This window comes from Lineus longissimus, chromosome 3 (assembly GCF_910592395.1).
Source record: "Lineus longissimus chromosome 3, tnLinLong1.2, whole genome shotgun sequence".
NCBI classification, from domain to species: domain Eukaryota; kingdom Metazoa; phylum Nemertea; class Pilidiophora; order Heteronemertea; family Lineidae; genus Lineus; species Lineus longissimus.
In genome coordinates this window covers 21,450,088-21,470,864 of record NC_088310.1, presented here as the reverse complement: position 1 = coordinate 21,470,864, position 20,777 = coordinate 21,450,088, and the positions used below count along the sequence as shown (strand labels likewise).

The 20,777-nt window shown below is 41.4% G+C and overlaps 2 protein-coding genes across 10 annotated transcripts in view; both read right to left on the bottom strand.

The window, feature by feature from the left end:
* Nucleotides 1-443: 443 nt before the first annotated feature.
* LOC135484849 (carbohydrate sulfotransferase 11-like) lies at nt 444-2,355 on the bottom strand. The gene is made up of 3 exons (XM_064766542.1): nt 2,215-2,355; nt 1,591-1,768; nt 444-1,340 (listed from the first exon to the last, which is right to left on the bottom strand). The coding sequence occupies exons 1-3, from the start codon at nt 2,220-2,222 to the stop codon at nt 444-446; spliced, it is 1,083 nt and encodes a 360-aa protein (XP_064622612.1). The 5' UTR covers nt 2,223-2,355.
* A 489-nt stretch (nt 2,356-2,844) lies between these two features.
* Nucleotides 2,845-20,777, bottom strand: part of LOC135484216 (uncharacterized) — a 40,090-nt gene continuing 22,157 nt past the window's right edge. For all 9 annotated transcript variants that reach the window (XM_064765472.1, XM_064765473.1, XM_064765474.1 and 6 more), the window contains 15 exons: nt 17,880-18,012; nt 16,603-16,794; nt 16,078-16,259; nt 15,649-15,740; nt 11,823-15,404; nt 11,459-11,531; nt 11,101-11,203; nt 10,665-10,870; nt 10,324-10,399; nt 9,830-9,961; nt 9,533-9,590; nt 9,121-9,335; nt 8,545-8,674; nt 8,194-8,268; nt 2,845-7,975 (listed from right to left, as the gene is read on the bottom strand). In XM_064765472.1, the coding sequence (XP_064621542.1) occupies nt 7,761-7,975; nt 8,194-8,268; nt 8,545-8,674; nt 9,121-9,335; nt 9,533-9,590; nt 9,830-9,961; nt 10,324-10,399; nt 10,665-10,870; nt 11,101-11,203; nt 11,459-11,531; nt 11,823-15,404; nt 15,649-15,740; nt 16,078-16,259; nt 16,603-16,794; nt 17,880-18,012 (5,464 nt within the window). In that variant the 3' untranslated portion in view covers nt 2,845-7,760. The remainder of the gene's footprint in view (nt 7,976-8,193; nt 8,269-8,544; nt 8,675-9,120; nt 9,336-9,532; nt 9,591-9,829; nt 9,962-10,323; nt 10,400-10,664; nt 10,871-11,100; nt 11,204-11,458; nt 11,532-11,822; nt 15,405-15,648; nt 15,741-16,077; nt 16,260-16,602; nt 16,795-17,879; nt 18,013-20,777) is intronic.

The following is a 20,777-nucleotide window of genomic DNA, read 5'->3' as shown; positions in this document are numbered from 1 at the left end:
TCTTGAGCGTTTTTGCAGAGCTTGCAAACCGCTGTTTAAGGTGTCTTTGATTAGGATGTCACTATGTCTAAGCATCTTGTGGAGGGTGTGACCTTGTCTAAAGTGTTTATTGAGGCGCTGGTCCTGTTAATTTTAATTGTAGGATGCGACCCGATCTAAAGCGACCTTGAATAGCCTGTAGCCCTGTCTTGGAATACTTTGATCTCTGAATACCAGGACTAATATATGAGTGTTTGGCACATGGAAGTATCTTCAACCTGAACTCGGAAAATGCTGGGCAACTTCGTAACCGATATAGTCTGCAATTAGGTTTTGGCGGATTGATATCTTCTTTAGTCACACCCACGTACGGCACTGCACGCAGCGTGCAGACTTCTCCCCGATACACTGCATGCTTTCCAAATGATGAAAATATTATTTTTTATCAGCAACATCATTTCATTTTATAAATATTGTATAATTCTGTTCATAAATTGTTTGAAATCGTAGCCAAAAATATCGAAGTCAACCGTAAAAACCTTCTTGAGTTTGATTAAGTCAGTGTAGGGGATTTCTTTATAATATGCGGACAGAACTGCGGAGGTTTTCGGCGAAGACAGAAAAGTCGCGGGGACTTTCTCAGCACCACGCTCCTTTGAAATATAACTCATGTCCTCTCGAAATGACTCAAACTTGACGATTCTGTCGTAATTCACGACGCAGGGGTGACACAAATCGTAGTACCTCATCCATGACACCTCTGGTGGCAGCGTCGCAAAATCGCGAGGATTTGCAAGAAAGTTTAGAAATTCCTTGAACTTGATCCCCAGACCGTTTTTGTATACATCCTCCGTCAGACCCGGCTTATATTGGCGAAGAATTGCCTCCCGGTAAGGTTGAAACACACGATTAGTCCCCATCAGTTGGTCTTTTTCAATCGTCGCGCGATACAAAGACAGGAGACGTTCGAAGGGATTTCTCACAACAATCACTTTAGTGTAATTACTCAATATCCTCCTTATGTCTTCAACTTTATAATTGCTTAACTTCATTTTGCGAAATACCCGATAGTATTTGCCTTTTCTGTTAAACATGTCAAAAGCAGTTATACCCGCTGAATTTTTAATCCCTTTGAGACCCAGCATCCATCGATGTATGTTGACGGACGCGGCACTAGGAGTCCGGCAGTAAACTACTTTATGCGTCTCATCCACGTAAAGTTTTGTGAATGAAGACGCCTGGATGAACGTTCTATTTGAGAGGTACGGCCAAGGTTTGAACTCCCTGGTGATGTTGATGCAGGACTGCCTGATCCTATGCGATCGCTGCTTGAAGACCTCGGCTTGAGTTTGATGCGAAATCTGCAAACAGTGAAGGAAGAAATCAGTCATCACAGCAATTCAGGTATCGACTCAGTAACGTGTGCGAGAGCATACAACTGACTCTGGTATTCGAGGAAGGGATTCCTCGTACAGCTAGAAGATGATTACGAGTGTCATGTAAATGAATGAGCTAAGACCTTGATGACACGACAGACCTTCGTAATTTGTAGTTCGTCGTTTGTAGTGGTTGCGTATTAACCTGCGTGCTTATTATATACGTTGTACTTACCGTGCGGAGTGTACTGGCCGTAGCTTGCACCACGTGGTGAGACGTAACATATTGTCGCAGTCCAAAGACACCCACCACAATGAAAGCGGCAAGCAGCGTGAAACCGGTCAACAAACTCCCCGTGTGTGCTTTGAGAGTTTTCGATAGTCTTGTTTTTTGGGCCTCTGTACCCCTGCAACTAAGATGTGAATGGTGAATCTGACAGTGAAATGAAAGGGACTCCCATCCAGGAATTATAGTTGACCAGGCTTTCATGACCGGTTCTTCGTGTCGTGTCTCCTTGCGAATAGAACGAAACAAATTGCCGGCGCATACCTTTGAGTGTTTCTGTTACTGGTGTTCTGCTCATTGCCTTGGGAACGCTCGAAAACAAGAATGATATACCTAGACTTTCTCAGTGTTCTCCACTTCTGAAACGTCATGGGCGCGCTCGAAAAGTCTATTGGAACACTTAGATATGGGGAACAATTAAAAAATGCAACACCGATGGGGGATCACTTTATGCCCGCCACCTAAGAGTAACCAGACTAAAGCCCCCCAAGACTGAGCAATTCGTTGGAACTGATGAGAAACTTAACGGAACGCTGAAATGAATAAGTGAAGAGGTGTATCAACTAAACTTACCAATTCATTTTACAGCCTACTGTCAAGACGGACTAGACATGATTGGAGTATCGGTCCTTGGGATCAAGAATGGGAGACTCGGTCCTTAACTATGGGCTGCATATATGTAACAGAGAACGTAGTGGTATCCGCATTAGAGTAGCAATAATGTTTTAGCTTGTGACACGAAACCTACCAAGCCTAAGCTAAGTGAAACTAAGCCCTAAAATGGTGTTTGATTTGTACAGCATTGTGATCCTATCAAAATAAACTTTGTTTCGTAAAGATAGCCTATATATGCATACATGTAGCAATATATAAGCCTAAGCAAAAATGGATAATGCGAGCTCAGACGCATTTAAGTTTTCATGGTATCAAGAATACAATACAGATCTAACTATGTAGAGGCACAAAGACTGGACATGGAGAAGTCGTCACAGCCAGGACTAAAAGGATCCTGCCATTGGAAGAATAGATAGAGTAGATGTGAGCGTTTATATCTAAAAAGTTTCCAGAATAGGGCAATTTCACAACCCTAAGGCAGATGTCAGAATTGAGATTACAAATGTCCCCTCATGACAGAATATTTCGGTGATCTCAAGTCCGTCCAGTTAGGATAGGGCAATGTCACACCAACGAAAAGGAGGAGGATCCATTGAAACTTATTTATTTTCATTTATTCATTTGCTCTTCAATGTATTGTACAATGACATGCATACAAGTAATATACACTGACAGTTTAGTGTGGGCGGTAAGGTATACCTTTAAAAGCCCACACCAAGACAACAGAACAAATTTAAAGGGCGAACCTGCAACAATCTTGACACTAGAGGCACTGATTTCGTTCCTTACATCGCTGATTTTTTTTAAATTTCGGCTCTGTGTGAGTTTGCACCTGCAGCAGCTGATCCAAATGCAAGTGTCTTCATAGTTAAAGTCTGTCGACTTATTGCCATGAAATTTAACAATAAAATTTTAAAAATGTGAATAGTTAATAATTGCACGAGTTTCGACAGGGTGATTGTTCCATCACACTACACGATTAAATAGAACGATCACAGGATTTATTATACTGGTAATACGAATTGTCTGTCTCCAGTGCGAAAACGCCATTTTCCTTTCTCAGTCATCCCTCCATTTCTCATCCTTCGGCGAAAGCTGCTTTACGTTGTTTTTTTGTAGAACGGTCGACCTGTGTCGGCACGTGGCTGAGTATAAAGACAGCTTTTGCTCCTACCCAAAACAGATACTCTAAAACTTCGAGTACCAGATCTGAGGCTTCGCCCCAATTCATGGCAATGGTTTTGAATGGGGATGGACCAATAAGTCAGGTATTATTTTTTTACCAATGGCATGGGCCAATGGAGTCGCATGTGTTATAATCACGGTCTGATCTTGGCAGACATTGACAGTGAAACGAAATCAACATCACTAGTTATAGTAGGTTCATTTCTTCTGATTAAAGAGACCCGGCATATCACTTCGATTGTCAGTCAAGATCAGCGTCATTGGCTGACAGAACAATGCGAAACTTGACAATCCCTCCTCCATTGTAATGAATGGGTGCGGAGCCTCAGACCTTGTATTCGAGGTTTTCGAGTATCAAACGGTCTGGGCTTGAAATCATGGGACGCTCCTGCTCAAAAAAACTGGCACGTGTCAAATCAGTGCTAGTGTCTGCAGCACTGTCTGACCGCAAATAGGCGCCAAAGGAGCTGGTTTCAAGGGCCCCTGCATCCTCGCTCCAATGAGCTTGCATCCTTTGACACACTCTGCGGAGATAGCTGGAAAAATCCCTCCGCACGAGGTTGCCGGTTCCCTCAATTCATTTCACTGGAAGTCCGCGACCTGGCCGGATGTGCAGGTGAGTTGTCCCTTTCCATTTTGATAATTTTGTTTCTTTTTTCACGGTCTAGATAGGTTTTAGTCTTCAGAAGTTAGTTTAACCTTAGAGTAACCAACAGCTTAACCAAGTAAAGTTTTTTGGGAAAGTTTTCACCCAAAATCCCCATCAAAATGTCAGAAAAGAAAATGTCCCGAGGGGCGGATACATGCACGCCGAGATACATTGTTTCATTTCGTCGCTGAATCTGATCATGAAAACAAATTCTAGTTTGTCAGGGTTTAATTCATGTTGATTGTTTATCGAATTATGATACAATCAAACTGATCTTGCTGGTGGATCGGTTTGAAAATGATCAGAAAACTTGAAAACGTAACTTTTCGCCGCGATGAATTGAGCGTCTGCTCGTGGGATGCAGAAGACGTGCGGTATGCAAATTTTTACTACGGGGTCGCCGCCCGTGCCGCTCCTTATGAATAATCAAGAGCACTAGTGAGATTTAGTTTTTCAACGTGAACGTTTACGTAAACAGTACGCATCACTAAATTGATTAATTTTGATGGATGACCTGGTGTTGGAGCTGTTTCAGGGAAAGTATCATTATATTGATTCATAAGTTGATGAAAACTTTGGGGGACATTTTGTATTCTCTAACAATTTGTCAAAAGGTATTAGGTGGTTAGCCACTGTAGCTGACTTGGGAAATTCTAAATAATCGGTCTCATGGGACTGGCAGGGCCTAATGTCACTTACCCTTCTTTAAAAAGAGAGAAACCAAACTATGGTGTAAAAGTATTGAGATGATGATTCTCTCAAATCTATTTTCACAGCTACTACTAAGTGACACAAAAAACATTACATACTTTCGAACTTTGGTAACTCTGTCCCAAAACTTGGTTGATTGTTTTAAAACTCTCTCATTGCATTCCTGGTATCATTTTGATGGCCTCAATTAGCATCCTTGAGGCTGATGAATAACTGTCCACAATAATTTCAGTTTCTGGCACCACTACTGGGTGACACAAAACACATGATATACTTTTAGATCTTGAATGACTCCCAAAATCTTGTTGCTTGTTTTGATGTCCTGAGGGTTTATTTATTGTTTCTCTTCCTTTTTTCTTTCAGATTCACGCTTCAGGTGAAAGAATTGGCTCCAGTGGGGCATGGCTGAACTGGTGGTACAAATGAATTTCGACACTTTTTGTGGGCTAACTGGGGGACATAAAATATAAAGGCTTGGCTTTGACCCATGGATCTGCCTATACATGTACTTCTAGAAATATTTTTTTATAATCTTTTTAAGAATCAGAAGGAATCAATCAATTTTGTTAGTGAATGCTTAGTTACTGTAATTTTGGAATTGCTCGTGATTTCTGGGGTATGTGCTTTGCGATGATTTGAAAGAATATCAAGACGCCATATCTCAGAAGTTAGGAAGAATTTTGAAATTTTCAGTCACCAAGCGGGTAAGCCAAGCCCTTTGAAAGAAATTCTCTTAAAAAATTATGTTTCCAAATTGTGGAAGCATTTTTCTTTGGTTTGAGAGTCTGCCCTACTGATGAAACAGGAATTTTGTGAGTATGAGTTATTTTATATTCTTGCACGAACAACTAGCATTCAGGTGCTCTCCAAGAAGCTGTGTGGGCCATCAGAGACAAGAGATAAGGGGAGGTGACCATGACCGGAGGTGTGGAAATGGATGCACTGGACACCCCAGAGGTTTCTGAGGAAATTCAATAGGCAAGGTGATGATGACACTGATGGATGTCAGGGACTGGACTGCCTGGAAATCCAAACTGTTGATGACAAAACAAGATGGGAATCTGAACTTTGAAATGTGATGCTGAGGATGCCAGACTTTTCTTGATGGAACTGTATTTTGTGTACTTCGTCTTTACTACCAGGATGGAGGGTGTATCTGAGCAACAGGACAACATGGCTGTGAACAGGAGGAAGGAGCGACTTGATCATGAAGGAAGGATGGGACATCCAAGAAGACCAAATCATTGCCTTTGTCCTATTAAAGATGGACAGAACTCTGTTCTCGATAAGACTTGGTATTCAAGCACTAAAAAACTCTTGGATTCATGCACTTTCTTGTACTTTGAATGCCTGCTCTTTCAGTATTTCAGGTGAAGACCATGGATAAGTATTTAGGCCTTTAAATCCTGTATACACATTCATAGGCCTTAGACAACACCCCCTATAGGCACCCCTCAATAAACAGAGATTTAGGGAGTCCAACCCGAACCAATCTCTTTTTAACGATAATAAAGAGTGAAAGTGTAAATGTGTATACAGGTGAGGGTTGGAGTTCTCTTTTGAAGCTAGCTGTTGTCTGTCCCCCAAACAACATCTAGGATTCAAAGAGGACTCGAACCTGCTTTGTCTTGTCTAATCATATTTTCTTCTTTCTAATCATGCTTTCTTTCTAATCATTCATTTCCAGGTAGTAATAATAAGCACTCCTTTTACATTTTGGTGACATCTTGGCTTAATGCACAATTTTGCAAATTCATGATTGATTGGTAATTTTGTTAATTGATTGACAACTTTGCCCCCCAAATCCATAGCATGATTTAAATATAAGCATCATTTGTCACAATGAATCATAATAGATGACGAGGAATATTTATAAAAACTTGTTTTATTCGGAAAGTCTGAACCAAATTACTGCTCAGATAGAGCTGCCATTTCGCCCAAATCTCAGCAATGCGACTCAGTTTTGGTCTACATTAAGCTCCACCCTTGCAGTGTTTGGGGAAACAACCAACACCTCCAGTTCAGTTTCAATTCCTTAAATATCACTTAGGCAGCTTACTAAACTTAAAGGGCACATGATAAAATAGCAGATATTCCATAATTTACAGCACTTAGACTTTACTCTTCACTTTCAAGAACAGCACCAAAAATACACAGTGTTCACCACAGAAAGTCAAGATCTGCAATCCTGGCATTTTTGAGACGCACCGTAGAGCACCGTCAATATGGTTAATAGTACACTCTCACTACATTCTTTTACGCTCTCAGGGCCACAGCGTGGGCCTAATATTTACAGATCATAACAATTCATTGAAAGCGTTGAAATGTCCGAACTCTTCCTCTGATCACTCCAATACAGCAAACTTGGTTCTATATGGTCCTTGACAACAGGCCATATCAAACTCTTTCTGTACATTTTGATTTTTTATGAAAATAATACAATTCTAAGATGACAGTATATGAATAACAATGTTGAATTCCAAAGAATTATCAAAGAGAACTATGAAATCTGGACACTCTTTTAAACTGAAAATCTGATGATTCAAAATGGTTCATGCCTATCCATAGATATCTGATAACAGTTCCTTCTGGCCTGGAGAATCTATTCCCAGCTTGCTGAGAATAACATTCATTGACAGCTCTCTGAGAATCAGGCAGGTCTTGCAATTTGCCGAGCATGCCTGCCCTGGGACAGGAAAAAGTTTCACGATAATGTAGACAAAACTGTGTTGCAGCAAATCTATCCTTATGTGCACATTTTGGGTATTTTTCTTGTGATGCACGTATTATTTTCCCAGGCACTATCTGGGGAGACTGATGCTCAGCAAGTCGACAGGTTTAAAGATAAGATTATCTCTCAGTTGGGGAACTGATTCTCCAGAGTGAGTTCGATAGAATAGGAAAGGCCTCATACTAAGTCCTCATATATGCTGTGAGGCGATAAGCATGGTATTGTCTCTCATTCTAGTCCAGTTCGTATGTGTGACAGACTAGTTGACCGTTTGCTGTAGTTGTATCCTTCACTGCTGAAAGGTTCAGGCAAGTGACTAAGCGACATGGGCGGCCAAGCAAATGCTGCATCATTTCTTTTGTAGGCGAAGCGACATTCCATTCCGACAGCTGAGTAGTCGGACTTCACAACCTGGGGACATTCAGCATCCTGCAGCTTGATTTCTGAAAAATTGATGAATTTTAGGGTAAATCAAAGATCAAAGAGTCGAACCAACATCCTCCTGATTATGAGCCTGGTGCTCTTACCACCATGTCACTGATGCTTTCCCTTTATTTCTTCCTTTTTATCATTTATGTTTCCCCTAGAAAACTAGATAATACCCGAAGCTTTTGAATTCATTGATATCATATCTCTGTAGACAAAATCAACATGTACTTACCACTCTTGTCGACTAATGTGTAGAGACCATAGTCTTGTGGGTTGGTCACTCTAAACTTGTGAGCTATTAGGCTACCTGCAAATGAGATGTGGACACTGTAAAACAACTAGCAATCATCTCGAAAATTAACTGAATTTGCTATAAAGTGCTGGTCTGGCTGAGGCACGGATTTTGACATGTGGTTTATGCAGGATGGTGTATTAGATGATGATAATCAAACTTGGGAAACACTGCATTGAAAGTACCAATTCTGCCTCCTTTAAAGAGAGGAGAAGGCCCTGTGTACTGCACCATCTTTGATGGTTAGTTTACAGTGTTTACTGTACCCAACAGCACCAGAGACATACTTACAGACATCCTTAGTTGACATGTTTGGCCTGACTGGCAGAGGCTGAGACCTGATGGTATCATCTTTCTCATCTGGTATCAGGATCTTCATTACTCCTTGCATGTTGGAGTCATTCAGACTTGAGCAGCGGGACTGAAAGAGAGACTGTGAGTGTTATCAACCCCAACAAAAGCACATCAGAAAATTACAATATCTAATGTAAAGAAAATGTTGTCTCGGAAATTGTTCAAATTCAATTCCTGATGAGTGCCTCTTGAAGTGTAGTGGCAAACTTTGCTGAGTTATGGGGTCAGCCTCTGTTGGTTTCGACATCATGGCTGAGGTGACTCCTGTATTTAGTCAGTCCTATGGTTGGCCGAGACATCCCTGCTCCCAACATTTCTGCATAACCTCAACAGGATGTTCAGGTCTTCTTGAATTCCAAGCAGTATTGGAAGAAAGTTACCATTTGCTCACACAAGTAGATTCCAAAGATTCCTGGCCAATAACTACTTCAAAAGAAACTCCACTACAGCAGATCTTTGCAAACTTCCAAGTATGTCAATTACTAAACAATAAAGTGACATCAACCAACTTACTGCTTTCCTATGATTTACGGCTCCTCCAACTCCTGCCAACTCCTCGTCACTGAAGTTTTTGAGGACATGAACAGCACTGCTGAGTGTTGTCAGGTAGTAGCCTCCCTCCCCAGCCAGCAGGGAGGGATGAAGCAAGCCCCACATGTAGTCCGCTTCGATTTCAGCTGAGATCAGGCCGCACTGGACGATTACATAAATAAACACTGGTAGGAAATCTGCAACAGAAAACCGAATCAGAGATTAAAACAAAACATGAAAGGCTTTTAAATTCATGCAAAAAATAAAAAAATGGTTAAGACTTTTAGATCTGTCAAAGATACTGACACAATCCTTTGCTCGTGCTCCCAATCAGAATTTTGAAATCCATTTAAAATAGCTCAAGATGTTGATGAGTTCCAGGGATGTCACTTACCATCTGCTCCCATGGGTACAGAATTTTTTGATTTATCATCAGCACCTTGTTCTTCAACCTTGAGAAAAGGAACATAGATTAAAGCAACAGAGTGGGGTGGGAACAACGCTGCCTTCTACATGTATGTTTTAAATCAAAGTCTAATTGACAAGACCATGATAATTGCTTGAAGGATCTTAACAAGGTCATTCCGATGGTATTGCACACAATCAATATGATTTTAAAGTAAATACTGCATTTCTTAGTCCAAGTACTTGGATTTATAATGACATGTGCATCCTCTGTAGGCCAACTCACCCCATTATAAATGGCAGACGTAGCACCAAGTAGGTTCTCAAGTTTTTTGAGTGGAGAATATGCCTTCTGCATCTTATCCAAGTAGTGTTTGATCTCATCTAAACTGGTCCCTCTTGGAGGTATCAGACCAGGCTAAAAAATGGCAAGACGCTTAATAAACATGAGATGAGTAACTACATGAGGTGCTTAAATGCACACCTGCATCTACATAACTACATGCACCGGTTTATATTGTTGCTTTGTTGGTATTTTGATTTCTGATAAATTCTAGAAACAGCCCACTTCATAGTTTATCTAAACCCTCCAAGTGTCTTCATCCAACTGCCATATTGGTAACACCCAAATATGCTAATCACAGTCAAGTCAAGTAGGCAAGGTGAGAATCAAGGCCTTTTTCCCAGTAATGGCCTATTTTGGTACTTGACCAAAGGCTGCCAGGCTTGTAGCAATATCAGCCTAGGCTTTTATACAAATCAAACCAATAACAAACGCACCCTAAGACCTATCTCCACTGATGATTTGTTCCGTGCAAATTTAATACTGGATGAAAGTAGTTCGAGATTTCCATTCCTGGAAGATGAGGGGAAAGGCACACGTTAGACAGTGGCAATTTATGAAAACACGGCATGAATGAGATCAAATGACCCAAAGACTTCAATATCCTCAGCTACAATGAGTTGCCATAGAGATAGTGAATTGCCTGTACAGTTAGCAAAATAAATGTAGATGATGGTGACAAACCGTCCTTTTAGCAGGCCGTGTTTGTACTGCAACCTCAAAAATACTACAAAAATACCAAATATGCTCAGTATGCTCCTTAAAATCGACCACTTACTTTGTATGGTGTTTGACAAACAAAGAATAAATGTGTTGTTTCAGTGGTTTGACGACACATTTATGGAGTGATCCCTCAATGATGGCATCGATGTTAAGGAACTCATCTTCATGGAGCTTATTCCTTTCTCTCTCAATGATGTCCTGTAGCTCTCCCTCACCGTGCTTGGTCAGGTAGTTCTTGATCCCAGACATGAACTGACGAACCTGGCAAGTGAAACGATGGCGATTAAAGTATGAGATGCATTTAAAAAATCATACTAGCAAGTGCAATGGACATCTGATTGACATCTGTGTCATGGTGTCATTTATTTGATATTGGGGAGATAGATCAGACATAGCTTTCTATTAGGTACTTTTCTTCGTCTATTTGCAACAAATGTTTTACATTTAAAGAAGTACATTTATAGGTGCTTGGAAGACTAAGCCAAACTTACATTTCTCATGACAATATTCGGGTTCATCTCAGCGCTCTCAATGGTGCACTTGTTGAAGTTCTCAATGGTACAACCAAATGTGGTCTTCTGGTCCAGGGCAAGTCTGAAACACAGAGGGCAAATTCAAAGTCAATGATGAGCATTACAGATTTTTCAGTCTAATCTCATTGATTTTTCATACATAATAACGTACGAGGTGTGTTTTCATAGTCTATTCACTGATAATTTCAAGACATTAATTAACTTGTTTTTTTAGAGCAAATTCAAGGCCTTCCATTCTTGATCATGTGCAGGGAGATAAAGACTGTTAAGAATTTTTTTTTCCACAGGCACCTGGTGTGACTGACTTTCATCTCACCTAGATATGGAATCCCTGATTCTGAGTCCAGGGTCCTTTTCCTTGTTTCTGAGACTATGAACTTTCCTGGCACCTGGAATTAGAATAATTGTGGGTGAACTGATTGAGACCAATTATGATGGAGCACGAAAAAAACAATCCTTGTATGCCAAACAATCATTTTTGTGTCATCTCCTCATACTATTGCTAACTTGAAAGACTATTTAAACATGTTACAAGATATAATGGAAGCTTTTCGCGAGTCTCAAAGATCCTTGCAACCCTCACAATCTTAATTAGTTCTTGACAGAGGCACTCTGGGACATCAACGGGCTCCAACTTGTTTGTGCCATCATTGACGGTGCTGGTTGGGAAATATTCTTACCTAAATATGGCATGATCCTATTCCTAAAGCTTTCACTAACATCAGACTTGTCATCTTCGTATTGGAGATGTTGATGTCGTTGTTGAGGAGACTGGGAAGTCAAACACATGTCTTCCACTGCTTCCATGGCGAAGGATGGCCGCCGTTCATCCAATGAGAGATTCACCCATGAATTTGAAACGTTATCCGCATCTTCATGAACATGTACACTTGGCGAAACAATATCGATACCGCAGGAATTGCGTAATGATCTTTTACTTGATGAATCAAGATGGTCACGATCTGGGGTACTCCGCAAAGATGATGTCCGTGGGTGTTGCAGACTTGCCCTGGGGCTAGGTTCATGGCCACTGACGCCTTGCAGACTTGCTCTTGGGCTCGACTCCTTGATACTAGATCTGCTGGGAGAGCCGGGAACAGGTGTCAAACTAGGAGGATTGATAATCTGTGGAGTGGCTGGCTCTGATTCTCCTGCTTGATATGTCCAGCTGTCCGCAACAGATGCCGTACCAGTCTTGCCAGTGAAAGGAGCAGGGGTGTATCCAACATCACTAAGACTTCCCGATCTTGTCATCCATTCTTGGACAGCCTGTGTAACCTCCAAAGGAAGATTCTTCCCCTCTTTGTTATCTGTAAGCAAATTCTCCCATATCGTACTATCCCATGGTTTGCAGAACACAGTAGCGACACTCTCCCCAGGGGACTGAAGTTCATCGATACAATGGAGGTTGTCATAGGCAGATAAACGTTGAACATTTTCCTTCGTTAACTGACACACTGGTTTGAGAGTTAGTTGTGGGGAACAAGCTCGGATTAAATCCTCAACAGTCGACGTATCCGAAAAAGAAGTCCGGTCAGATATAACAGATAAAGTACATGTACTATCATCATAATCTGCAGAGGATCTCACATTCCTCTGAACATTTTCTGAAGACTTCACTTCTTCAGAGTCATATCTGTCAGCACCTTTGGTACTGAGATCAGTTGTTGAGAAAGATTTGAAACTCGATGTATCAGACAGTGGACAATCACGATCGAGCGACGACTGACACCCAAAGATTGAACATGGATGACCGAATGAGGATCTACTCCCACTCAAACTTTCAATGGATTTGTCCCCCTTTATGCTGAAAGATTTCTTTGAACCTTTAGGGCTCGTTTCTTGAACGGTTGTATCCGCTGGAAGAGGCAGCTGTTCTGAAATTACTGGAGAACCTTTCAACTTTTTTAAGGAAAGGGATCGCTTTGCTTCTTTTTTGTTGAATTGAGGAAGTGCTTTCTCGACCTTGAGTGACAAAGGCCGCCCTAGGAGTCTCCGTCTTCGCCCTGGTTTAACTTTCTTAGTAGCATCCAACGAATCCAGTTCTTCAGGATTCTCAGGGACGTCTTCAATTGATTCCAATTTTTCGAACATTCCCTTGTTTGACTCTGATTGGGCAGTGGCCCTTGGGGGAGTGCCATCACTGTATGAATCATCTTTTGTCACAGCTACCTCCTCCTTGGTAACGGGGAATGGCACTGGTTTCTCCTGGCGCAGAGGAAACTCTGGAGGAGACGACAACCTATACCTTCCACCATTTTGAACTGCGCTACTGAATCCATTCAAACGGTGTAACTTTATATGTTGATTGGATGCATTTGAGAACTCTAATGAACCTTGGTTTGTGACAAGGTTGCCATGGGGCTCCGACCTCGACAACGGTTGATCCCTACTATTTGATTTCTGGTTAAGCTTCTGACCAAGAGGAGGTCTACCCATAGGAGGCGACACTGTCAGTGGTTGTTCCTTCTCTTTTCCTTTGCCAGATAGCAACTTTCGAACATTTGCATTCAGCGGGAAGCTAGGTGCAGACTTTCTCCTCCGAACCCATCCAATGCGCGGTGGGATGGGTGGGTTTTTCTTGGAGTTGGACATGTTAGAAGGAGCATCAGTTTTAGCCCCACTTTTAGCCTCAATTGGTTTCACCTCAGTTTGACTCTTTGGTCTGTAGTCCTGTTTTAACTGCCCATGTTCATCATGCATGCTCAAAGCCTTAGTTGCTCTTATAGGTCCTGTACTTTGACTAACTGGGCCCCTCTTAGGATTTACCGGAAATTTTCCAGGACTAGCTGGGCATCTACTCGGACTCCTAGGCACCCACGTGTCTGGGGATATGGCATCTACGGGTTCGGCATAAGGAGGACTAGAGAATTTCCTCAGCCTTGCATCAGTGTCTTGGTTCACAGCCGTAAGATTCAGTGGAGGAGGGCGTGGCTTCTGTGGTTTGACTGGAACAGATTCTGCTTGTGTTTGATTGACCTGAAGTCTGACTTCAGTCACATGAACATCAGGAACATGTGTGTGTTCTGTTTTCTTCTGCTTCCTCTCATAAGTTAACGTGCTGGTATACGACATCTTCTTAGTTTCGAATACTGGTATGATGTCTAACTTTTCTGGTCTCTTAGTCACCTGAGACACGTCAGGTAATTCGAAAGTATAATCCACTTCTGTGATTTTTCCTTCTGTGCTACTTTTAGAGTTCATAGTGCTTCGGTCCAAAGATGAGTCTTTAAATCCTGGATTGAAAATCCCTTCCTTTGAATATGGCTGAATGAGCGGTGACCGTTTGGTAATGTCCTGATTCATGTTCAAACTTTCTACACTCATTTGTTTGCTAATGCAACCAAAGCCCGGGTTCATGAACCCAACATGACCTGGACTTTTTAGAATATGAGGCGACTTTGCCTCACAATGCATATTGAGACTGCCTGTACTCAGAGACAGGGCACGTGTCAATGCATTTAGATTGTTCCGGAACTCTTCCTGTGCTTTAGCAAGCTCAGTGTTATTGTTCAGTTTAGTAGCAGTAGTTTTTATGTTTCCTATGTTAAATTCATTGTCTTTTTTATCCATGTCTGGAGTCGGAGTCCAGACATCTTCGTAATCGCTCAAACGATCCCGAAAGTCACCCTTACAGTACGGGCTGCTATCCTTGAAAAACATCTCACTGTCTTTCTGAGCTGACATATCCCTGACCCCATCTTCCATTCCGTCACTCGAAATGTCCGATTCTCCACCACTATCAGCAACAGAGTCCTCCTGATCAAAACCAGTAGTATCTAAACTATCACCAATACTGATCGCAGTTGTCGAAATGAATGATTCATGACCCATTTGATTTTGACCATGTAAATCTTCAGTATCGAAGGAATAAAGTTCAGATTTTTGCACATGAGGGCTATTGGAAGACATGAGCACCCTGTTCATTGAGCCATCCGATTTCATAGATGGCTGAGAACTCGATGAGTTCTGAGAACTTGTTGTCCCAGTGCCAGAACTATCCATTGGTTTCAAATTTGACATGAAGCACTCCGTTTGTGGAACTTGGAACAAACTATCCGGTAAATCTGATGTATCGAAATCAGAAGACGGAGAGAGAAGAATGTCTTTTGTTATTCTCTTCTTTGATAAGTCGCTGATGGTGACTGGTGAGCTTACACTGTGGGAGCTTGGACAAGATTGATATGGCTGGATGTCTATGAGACTTGTCACGACAGTGTTGTGAGGTTTGCTCCACTCGATCAGTGAGGAGGTCCAGAAGTCTGAAATAATGGAAATTGTATTAGTCATAAGGAGCTTGCAGATGAAAGAAGTATGGTCTGATGTTGGCACACTTGCTGCATTTAGAAAAAAATATCATGATGGGTTTCGCATTAAAATTCAAGCAAGTTAGGCAGAGCCAAAACAGAAGTTTGCATCCATCCATTCTTCAAGACTGGCACTTGGTTAATCTTCATTGGATGAAGCCCATCTGTTGACTCAATCTTTAAGAAGCTAAATATTTACCTTTTCCTAATAATGCAATGGAGTTCAATTCGTGAGAGGTGTTGGCTTTGAGTATGGCTCCTGGAAGACGCAGTTGGCATGGTAGCTCATCGCTGAAAAAAATGAAAACAAGGCATGAAAGAATGAACCTAGTTCTGCACTTATCAAATAGATGGCAGCAAATCCTACTGGCAGCGTAATATTACCCTGCCTATTAAGAAACCTTTCTGGAGAACCAAGAGCAGCTACAATCTAGCCCACACAAGGACAATTCAGACCAGTTGAGAGTTACAAAGTGGCATTGGACGGGTATTGAACCTGTGACCTTCCGATCACAAAGCTGGCGCTCCACCGTTCTGTATCACCTGGCTCTACTGCCCAAGAGCAGACATCATCTGTGATGTAAATTATGTTTTGGAAGAGCAATTTTTATTTGTATTGTAGACTTACAGTTTCTCGATATAGTGGGCAATCAGCATAGGCATCACAGGGAAGAAGTGTAGGGAGCCCTCAATCCTCAACCCACGACCTGTGAACTCAATCAGGTAGTGGTCAAAACCTCCAGGCTTGGCAGCAAATCTGAACGAAAGGGCCATGGTATCCTTGTGACTTGACTGCCTAACAATAAACACCTGGATATAATGAAGGAATAGTATAAGTCTTTGAAAGTCATTTTTTGTTTCAACGTCTGGGAAATTTGGTATCTGTAAAATATTTTCCATAGTTCAAACAAAAATGAATATGAGCTTCTGACCTGGATACCAATATCCTGATTGGATTTTGCAACCATATTGAAAAGAGGACCAAGGTTTAAGGCACTTTTTTGTGGAATTGTTTTCAGCACGGCACCAGCACCATCCTCAGTATTGCCATGGCCAGTCTGTCTCGTGAGCAAAGATTTTGCCTGTCCCCGAATAGCTTCCATTTTTTCAAGATTTTGAAACAAAAGAATCAAAATAGTCCATTATCATTTACCCCATCTTCCTTGCCATTGAGAGATTTCATGGCCCCTGCTCTATCCACCATAGGGAGGTACCATACTGAGTGTGTCTTGATAAGGCGTTCCACCAACGGGATGAACCGTGGCTCGTCCCCCGTGTTACAACGCTGCTCCATTGCAGCGTCTTCACCATTGGCTGTCACTTTTTGGGTTGGGAGGTGCAGGCCCTGGAAAATGGGAGAATGCGGAACAATTATTAGAAATATTGTTTGAACTTTATTTCTTAGGTTCAGTTGAACTAACACCACATTCCATCGGAAGTATGGTCATTCTGCCAAAGAAAGTTCAAGTGAACAATCAAGTTGCTAAAATATGGCTGTAAATGAAAGCACTAATGCTGATGTTTCCTGATCTTATCTCTGTTAAACAATCTTCCAGAATCAATCTGGTTGCGACCATGATACACTCCAAACCTTACCAAGGATTATGGTTTGAGGGCCGTTTGAAATGTGCTTGCACTCCATTAACTTTAATATATAGTATCCTTGAATTGAAAGCAGGCAGCCAGCACCTAGGTAGTGATTAGCCAAGGTCCATGATCAAACTGAAGCTCTCACTTGATTCGTGCACTAATGTAGCAGCTCAATTAGTTCACAGAAGCGGATCAGGTTCGTTGTAAGTAGCTCTAATGTTCCTTCATGCAAATATCAACCATTCCTAAGACAAGGCTAAAGGGATAATGAAGGCATGCCTTAGAGCAAGGTTCTTCTACACAACATTCACACTCTGAGTTATCTAAAACAATATATAGGCCTAATATTCATAACACCTGTATTTAGAGTATGAAGCAGTGGTCAGTATTTCTAACTTAGCTTTGGGCATGTAAACCAAGGTATATGCATCCTAGTTGGTGTCCATGGGCAAGGCACTTGACTGTACTCTGTACTAGTCTTCTGCCAGAATTGTGACATTGCTGGAGGTAAGACTGCAGTCCAGTCTCCAATGCTAGAAATAGGCGATACGAAACCCGGCATAGTTGGATATTGAGATGGTCACTGCACAGGCTGACACAAAACACATGTTAATTGTCTATGCCACAGCATCACACTATTGAAAAAACTATATAGCTTCATTGACTTTCTGCATGATTGTCAATAGGGGTTCCTGCCCATACAAAACCAAATAGTGACTGGAGGACCCTTGTGACTGAGGTTGTGGATATGTGACGAATTATGTTGGCCCCATCAGGTCAGCCCCCCTCTCCTACAGTTTGGCCTCTGTGTCCAAATTTTCAAGCAAGTTTCGTAGTTACCTTATCTTCATCATCCAGTCCAAAGATATCAAGATGTGCTGAGAGGACTGATGCTTTCCTACCAGCAAGGCTCTCATCTATCGTCTCATCATCATCAACACCGGCTGCTACATACTGCTCCAGAAGACTAGCCCTGAAGAGACAGGAAAGAAAGAACATGCTAAATTCAGTGAAGAAATCTCTGAAGATGAACTGCCGAGAGAACTTTATCTAGAGAGACAAACCTGATTTGGACGCTGCCTAGCTTAATCCAGAGCGGAAAATTGAGGATGAAATGCAGAAACTGATGCACAGAGATCAAGAAAGGAATGAAGGAATACCGTCCTGTTGCATGCAGCTATTCTGTGGTTATGTATAGGTCCATATGAAACAATCGTGATTCCTATTAAGTTCCCATATACGTCATATGAACTTATTTAACAAGAAAACACATGTGATAGGAAATGAGCAAACATGTCTCATGATTCCTTAGGATTTTTTCTTGTTCTTCATGGATACATGTATAAAAAACATATCGCCTGTGGGACAAGGAAAAACACTGAGCTAGATTCTCAACTTGATAAGCTTTTACCTGTAAAAAGTAGGTCACCACCAAGTCTGAACTGATGGATAATCATTTGATTAGGGAGAAGTGGGCCTTGGACATCAAAAATTGTTTGGTGAAAAGTCTCCAAGACAATTTAGCAAGGACCATCCAAACATGTCTAAAAGGTTGTAAGAGGGAATTATATCCAGGGTCGAAGGGCCTAGTCTAACAGACCTAAATCCTAGTAATAAACCCACAAATATTCACAAGGGATATATACCATAAAAAGGTTACTTAGGGTATATTTCCGGCTTGTTCTTTTGAAGTCATTTAGTCATGGAGAAAGTTTGGGTTTAAACCGAAATGAGTGGATACCTCAGAGATTTGTATACTTGCAAGACCTTTGAGTCAAACATGAGTCAAACAGTGCATATTGGTTATTTTCAACCTCATATTGCCTTAACAGGTAAACCAGCTATAGGCTTGCCGTAAACTCATCAGCTCCGACAGTTTTTCAAGGAATTTCATAAAAGGGTGGCTTGGACGGTTGATAGAACCACCAACTTTTTGTTATGCATTCAAAAGGGTCCAAAATCTCTGTAAAACCTGAGCATCAGTAGAAATTTTATCGCACTTGGCATCTAAAGAACACAGTGTTTGACAACCTATCTATAATCCAAAGACTACATTATAATTTTCATCACGGACATGTTGATTATGTTACAATAAGTTACAGAAAATTAGAAAACTGTTAGAGAATTCCAGACTGAACATAACATTAGACAAAATCACGGAACTCCCCCCAGCGGTCAGACTGGTTAGGCCCTTTGTCATGATGTGATGTAGAGTGGGCCATTAAAGGACATTTTACCATTTTCTATTGAGTGAGTACATATTATTTACAACTGCCCAAAGTGCCAGGCACTGAAGCGCCCAGCAAACACAGCAACTTTAAGGCCGCAAACCTACAATAATCCTGACTCAAATAGTTTTGATACCGTTTAAAAGACCATTGGCAACATCGACTTTTGTGGCCAAGGTAAAGTTCTAATTCATTTTGCTTTTTTCCATCACTTAAAAATAAACCAATTATCATTTCGCTCTTGTCAGGTAAGGGACCAGATGACAAATAGCCTTTGTTTGGTCTCCTTTTTTAAGCCCCATTTTTCCTCAGGGGTTAGATTAGGTTACCAGCCCTCGGGGCAGTTTGCTGCCCCGTTGCTGATGGTAGGATGGGCAATGACAAATAATCCAATTTTGAGGTCTTGTCAATGCATCACAAGCACTGATAGGACAAGCACAGTTTCGAGTCCAAATGACAGAGACATCTTTTAAAAAGCTAAACGTCAATAGATTGAACACTACCCTCTCCTGCACTTTACATATTCACTTCTCGAGAAGCTGGGGGGGGGGGTACATTAGGGTGTATCTTGAGTAGAAACAGGAAACTGGTGTCCTAGATTACCAATGGGACTAGAGTTTGCAATACATCAGCAATAACTTGGGATATTCAAAATTGCATCCTGAAGGGTACCCATTGTCAGCAACAAGCGGGGATACATTGAGTTTCAACAACATTAATTAATTGTTGGATATCTATTGAATGTTTTTTAGAGACTGATATTTGTTATGCAAACATTACTTGCAAGTAATGATAGAAAATTGCCCAAGACATTTCTCAATTTAGGTTCAATCAGACTGACAGCACATTTGATTGTGAGTCAGTTTCCAGAGGATGAAAACCAGAACATGTCAGACCTTAATTCAATGTGCACCCTTTGGTCAAACAAATCATGATGATAGCATGGGAACTTGTTAACACTTCCTCAAGTTGTTTGTTAATGACTTGAAACAACTCTGCGCAAGTCCACTTCCTCAGGAAATCAAACGACTAAGGTCAATTTTAGCATTAATTGGAATGACTCAACAGAGCTTTACACCAGGACTGCATTGGACATTTGATCATGAGGAAGATTCCTATTCACTCACTCATGTCACTCATCAGGCCAATGATGAAGGCCGACATTCATTTATAGAACTGGATTCCAATGTTCTGTTATGCAGATGTAGACCGATTGTCTCTAATGACAGACAATTAGAAATGGCATGTTAGCTTACACAACCAAACTGTTTCGACCACTTTCAAATTGCCCTTCATTGTTGCCGCGACACAAGAAAAATTCCAGCTTGCGAGCAAAGAGCAGAGGTCAAGGGGTCGATACTGTAATATCGCCGAAAATAAAAGTTAACAAATTTGTTTTTAAGCCGCTCTCCACGCTTAGCTATTTTCATAAAAACTGTCGGAACATCGCAAAGCCAAACTATCAATGGTCATTGCCAGGCCAAGTTTATGCAATGCCTTGCAACTTGAC